The 6,195-nt window shown below is 40.4% G+C and overlaps 1 protein-coding gene across 1 annotated transcript; it reads left to right on the forward strand.

Annotated features, from left to right (window-relative positions):
- The first annotated feature begins 592 nt into the window (after positions 1 to 592).
- irx1a (iroquois homeobox 1a) lies at positions 593 to 5,473 on the forward strand. The gene is made up of 4 exons (XM_067238310.1): positions 593 to 917; positions 2,415 to 3,408; positions 3,631 to 3,706; positions 5,087 to 5,473. Exons 1-4 carry the CDS (start codon positions 672 to 674, stop codon positions 5,142 to 5,144), a joined length of 1,374 nt encoding a protein of 457 aa, XP_067094411.1. The 5' UTR covers positions 593 to 671; the 3' UTR covers positions 5,145 to 5,473.
- Positions 5,474 to 6,195: the final 722 nt, after the last annotated feature.

The raw sequence follows: 6,195 nt of genomic DNA on the forward strand, positions 1-6,195 counted from the left end.
GAGACCTCTCACCAAATGCAAGTGTAGAAAAGAAACAGTGAGGAAAAAGTAACCTGCATGCAAGCAAATTTATATTTTTGGACACTAATTATTTCTAAAAGCAGAAAAACGTAATCGTCTCTACAACCAATTTGAGATCTACATTTGCAGTCTAGAGTTTTTGTTTCGCTTGTTAATTACAAATTTGTAGCTATTCAGAGTAAGTTCCGTGTTTTATCGGGTTTATTTCCGCGATGTCGGACAGCTGTAAAATCGTGTAGACAGGTTGTCATACAACAATCAAAGCTTCAGTGAATGGACTCTAATGCTAAACATTTAACATACAATACTCCAAACACTGAGAGAGTGGCCCCAACCAATGCTCTCGCCACATGCCCCAACGAGGAGGAGCTTGCAGCTCAAGTAGGATGCCAATCAAAGCATCAACTTCAAATTGTATCTGAGAGATCAGCCCAAGACCTAGGGGCAGGCACGTCAGTTGGAGCTCAATTGTTGATCTGATCACATCCAACGGACTTGCTGCAAAAGAGAGAAGCTGAGATTTAAGAAGGGCAGAACCGTTTCTTACCTATAGTACGACCGTGCTGTTTGAGCACATTCACTTTGACTTCTTCATTCTTCGGTTTCCTTTTTTACGCACGGTTTTGGGCTTATACGACTCGGTGGAGGAGATGTCTTTCCCCCAGTTGGGCTACCCTCAGTACTTAAGTGCCTCCCAAGCGGTGTACGGAGGTGAACGACCGGGGGTCTTAACTCCCTCAACCCGCGGAGGGAGCACTGAAATTGCGGGAAACCCATCCGCGGCGGCTGCAGCAGTAACGTCGGTGTTGGGCATGTACGCCAACCCGTATGCAGCCCACAACTACAGCGCCTTCTTGCCTTACACCAGCGCTGACTTGGCTCTTTTCTCTCAAATGGTGAGTGTCTGTTTCGCTGATGTTAATAACGTTATTTGTTTGTTTACATTACCTTTAAGTTTGCTGTGTATAGAATGTAGCCTACACTATGTATATAGTCTGTGTAGAAAAATCATTCTCAAATCCGACTGCTATATTGTCTTCCAGTAGTCTAGCCTCTACTGCGCTCGCCGAAAGTTTAACTTCTAAATGGGATGAGTAAAGTGTAGGCTACTCGTCATATTGTTGGTCAAATGTTGCTGTAAATGGTAGGCTATTTTGCATTAGGAAGTAGTGTACGTGTTTTTTGCAACTATAAGTTATAGGATATTAAAGGAATATTTTGAAATATGAAAAAAAAATATCCTTTGCCTGGCATTTCGTTTTACGGATTCAATGTTTACTTTGGAGCGTGGATTCACAGCAATACTTATTCATAGTGAATTCAACTAGACTAACCTCTGGTCCAACAAAAACTGTTTTCAAATTGATGATAAATAGTAGAATAATTTAAATACCAATGTTTTACTTTGGCTGAATTATAACAACTGAATGGCTTTTGCCAGTAATTACTCTACTTTGCGATTGGGAAATAGGCTGTTCCTTGGCTATAAACAAATGTTTAACTACAGCATAAGCGTTACACATAATTATTATAACCATGAACGTTACACATAATTATTGTTGTCTACATAGGCTATTTCACACTAGATTGTTTGACACTTGTGTAGCCTAATAATTACGAGGAGGCTTTGAGCTAAAAGTTTACTATTCAGTAAACATAATTTTATATTTTCTCAGATCTAATCGTTATAAAATACATTTTGGTTTCGTCGACCTTTCCAAATACATATGCTTCAAGTGCAATTGGGCCGACTGAGTATGTTATAGGACACTGCACCAGTTGTCTGCAGTTTCGGCGTCCAAATAACTCTTTTTCACTTTGGACAAATATAGCCTAATTATTATTCTAATTATTGGAGCCTTTATACCTTCGGAGGAAAGAGGACAGATTCATATGTAATTCTATCCACATACTATTTATGTGATACTGTTAGGTGTACAACTGCTTTAATAAAAATGTGTTTGTACGAAAGTATACATTTTTAATGGGGACATGCATGCAGTCAGACAAGTGTTGAGGCCTTTAGGCCTACTTAATATGAAATGCGGTAGCGGTTACGGGCTGCATATTAGACCCCTCATGGTTAGATTAATTCACACCATTGGAAACGAGATCAGATAATTACAAATTATCTATCTACCCCCACTATGTAAATACATAGTTTTCATCCTAGTTGGGTTGTGGTTCTAAATACACAGAATATGTCATGTTGACAACAAAATGAGTCCCAACTAGAATAGTTGGGAATTAACAAGCCAACATGATCAGCAGCATTTGAAAGTATTGTAACTTTTTAGCAACTTTATTTTGTAATTTCAAAACATTTCAAGTGTCTTTTATTTAAAATTGATATATACCTAATTAACCCATATATCTTGCTTTAATCACTTCAGGGTTCCCAGTATGACCTAAAGGACAGTCCTGGTGTCCATCCAGCCAGCTTTGCTGCCCACACATCCCCAGCCTTCTACCCATATGGCCAGTTTCAGTATGGAGATCCAGCCAGGCCTAAAAATGCCACCAGGGAGAGTACAAGCACACTGAAGGCCTGGCTGAATGAACACAGGAAGAACCCCTATCCCACCAAAGGAGAGAAGATCATGTTGGCCATTATTACCAAGATGACCCTGACGCAGGTCTCTACCTGGTTCGCCAATGCCAGGAGGAGACTGAAGAAGGAGAACAAGGTGACATGGGGGGCGAGGAGTAAAGAGGATGAAGACGGCAACATATTTGGCAGTGACAACGAAGGGGATGCGGAGAAAAATGAAGACGAAGAGGAGATTGATTTGGAGAGCATAGATATAGACAAGATTGACGACAATGACGGAGATCAAAGCAACGAGGACGAGGACGATAAATCCGAAGGCAGGGAGCGCGGGGAGCTGGACAGCTTAGAGAAAAGACGAGCCTTTGCACTGCAGGCGCATGAGGCGTTTGACAAATCAAAGAATGGCATTTCTGTGGGGAAGGATCCTTCCGATGGCAACAACACCAGAGTATTGTCCCCTGACAGACAAGGGAGTTTTCAACTCCCAGTGAACAATAAACCCAAAATATGGTCCTTAGCTGAGACAGCGACCAGTCCTGACAGTTCACAGAAACCCACATCTCCCTCTGGGCCTGCTACTCACACCTCACCCCAGATTCAACACCCAGCTTTTCTGCCGAGCCATGGACTATACACTTGCCAGATTGGAAAGTTCCACAACTGGACAAACGGCGCTTTCTTGGGACAAAATTCCCTGCTGAACGTGCGGTCATTTCTGGGAGTAAATCACCATCATCACAATCACCACCTACCAGTGCAGCATCAGGCGTCGGTGGTGGTTTCACCGGTGGCAACACACGAGAAAGCTTCTCAAGACCTCAGTCCAAAACACATAGGTATGCAGTGGCCATTGTTTTGCTTTTTGCACATAGCACACAACATTTTTAGTTATTCCACATGCAAAACTATGGATGTAAATGGGTAGTGCATTGCAAACACACATACAGCATGCACACACCAAAACAAGGTTAACTGTCTAATTATACACTCTTTTAGCATAATATTTAATACTAAGGAAAATAAGTAAATTAAGTCTAATTTTCTCTTTTTTTTTGTAGATCATGAAAATGTTTTAAGAACAGATTCGCCTCCAACACAGCCTCTGAAGTCTTCATTTCGACCAATTCATGACAGGTGAGAAATTTACGCAGTGATAAAGCATACAGCACATTACAAATGTTTGTAGAGCAGAGGTGTTGTTTCACATTCATGCATAACTGTCTATAAACAAACCTGTATTTCAAAATTACAGACACAATTGGTCCATTTGCTAGTTTGGTTTATTTTTCATTCTACTTCCCTAAACAGTTGTAATGTGTATAAAGCCCTAGAGATCCCTAAAGAACTGATAGGCAACACACCTTGCTATATTGAGCCGTGTTTCCACCGCAAGAACTTTACCCCAGAACAGGAACCAGGGTCTAAATTGAGTTTCGGGAAGCTTGCTCGGGATTAGTACTTTCCAAAATACTGGACTTTTTGGGGTGGGGCTTGTAGCGCTGAACATTTCTGATTGGTCGAACACTCGCAGCAGCATACAAGTATTTCTACCGCCATTTTTAAAATTCTGCGGCTGAAAACAAATACATGTAGCCTATACATTCGAGCTGTGTCTGCAGCTGGTCCCTTCTCGCCAAACACACATAAATATGGACAACAAAAGAAAATATGATAGATGGATCAGCGACGATGTCCAGGCCTTATGAAGCCTTTAGAAACAAAAATCCAGCAGATATTGGAATCAGTGACCCGCTTAGACAAAGTGTAGGCCTATTCCCAAATCTGTTGCAAGCTAAGCAAGCTGAACATTTTCATACCGTGAAATGTATAGGCGTATTTATATTTCAGTAGGCTAAATCAAAGTTTATATTTCTATTAGCCTATATTTATATTTTCTTATGGTGCATACGTCAGCGAACACATTTGCCGAATCTTCTGGGGAAGGTTCCAGAGGTGGAAACGCGGCTATTTCGACTTCAGTAGGGTTGAGTGTTTTGTTTTTTCCACACCGTCAGTCAAAAAGATGGGTCTTGCTTCTAAAGAAATAGTTGTGACTTTGTGGGTGACATGGGGTCTCGAATCCAGCCCTCCCCCTTAATTCCTTCTCTCAGGAGGCTGGCTACTTATCAAGTCACCGAGTAAAACGGGACCTGTCTGGGATATGTGCTTTTCCTAAAGACCCTTGGGAAGACAAGAACCCACGGGAGCGTTCTAGCATTTTTTTTTCTCCAAGTTTCCTCATTCTCGAGTGCCATCATTACACAAGGCCCTTTCTTATACCGGCTTTTTTTCTTACTTGGTTTTATACGAGTGTGCATTTGAGTTTTTATGATATATTTGACATAGCCAACTATGGATATAGCAAAAACGTCGACATTTCCTATGAAAGTAAAACATATTAGAATTGTTTCAGTTGTGAGTTTGGTCAGAGACCAAATTGTCCAATTGAATAGGCCAATAGCAATAAGCAGATTTAATGATTTTATTTTGACACAGATTCTCTTTTCTTTCCAGCACCAGGACTCAGCAAGATGCCACGCAACGAGTTCTAACGGCACTGTCCTCAGCTTGATCAAGACATAATGCCCCGAAATGACTTTACGCACTCATAAATGGACAATGCAAAATAACTTAATTCAGCGTATAGCATTCAGTCGATGAAGAGCAAATGGCGTAATTTGATAAATCCTGTTGGGTGGATTTCTCTATAGTTGTGTAGCCTATACTCGCGCCTATGTTACTCCCTCCAGTTTGCCCTGGGACATTTGATAAGCTTTTTATTTTGTCTTGTGTTGGTGTCCTCTTTTATGTAAATACAGTGATTTAAATTTGTAAATAGCGCATTGACGGAATTTGTCCAGATCGTATATTTTGCCTAATAAACTAAATGAAATTATAGAGAAAACCAAAGAATACACACATTTCGTTTCTGTGTTAATATTTAGCAAGGACAATGGTCATCCTAAACAGATGATTAGTATTTTGGTAACGCATATTGTTATTATCCAAATTTGTATTATTATTAGGCTATTATAATTACAGTAACCTATGTTCTCATCAGTACTCGCTGCTGATGTGAAGAATTAAATCCTGACATTCGTCCTATGGAGATTGTGGGTAAGAAGAGAAGGAAAGAAAACGTTCTGGGAAGTCTGCGTCTCTCTTCTGGGCTAATTTTATTCAACTTTCCTCCGTTAAATGGGGGCAGCGTCGATGCATTGAGGTGCTAATAAGTTGCCAGATGGTTGTTGGTGACAGAAAATGGACAGCAGCAGCTGTGTGCATCATTAAGTAATAATATGGGTACGCCCTGTCCAAACAAAATCAAATTGTTAAAATCTAATCTGTCAGAAAGAGAATTCGATTCGATAATAAATTATTAATTTTGCGAGGTTATAGCGGGCGTTGACATTGTTAGAAGGGTCAGTGTTTGGGTCCGTTCTGTTCTGTGTGATATCATTAGCCTATGAAGAGGCCTGTCCTATCAGAGACCAAGAAAATGTATTGATTCCGTTCAAAAGCCTAATAGGCATTGGTAATAATGAGCAAAGTAAGATTTAGTCATCCATGTTGGATCTGTTGATGCAAACCACATTGTAAAATTGATTAATGGATGTCAAAAC

Source organism: Osmerus mordax, chromosome 6 (genome assembly GCF_038355195.1).
Source record: "Osmerus mordax isolate fOsmMor3 chromosome 6, fOsmMor3.pri, whole genome shotgun sequence".
In the NCBI taxonomy this organism is placed as follows: Eukaryota; Metazoa; Chordata; class Actinopteri; order Osmeriformes; family Osmeridae; genus Osmerus; species Osmerus mordax.

Excerpts from the sequence above, each read along its gene's own strand:
- irx1a (XM_067238310.1), top strand. The coding sequence starts at position 672 with ATGTCTTTCCCCCAGTTGGGCTACCCTCAGTACTTAAGTGCCTCCCAA. Across the intron at positions 918-2,414 it reads TGGCTCTTTTCTCTCAAATG|GGTTCCCAGTATGACCTAAA; the intron begins GTGAGTGTCTGT and ends TAATCACTTCAG. Across the intron at positions 3,409-3,630 it reads CCTCAGTCCAAAACACATAG|ATCATGAAAATGTTTTAAGA; the intron begins GTATGCAGTGGC and ends TTTTTTTTGTAG.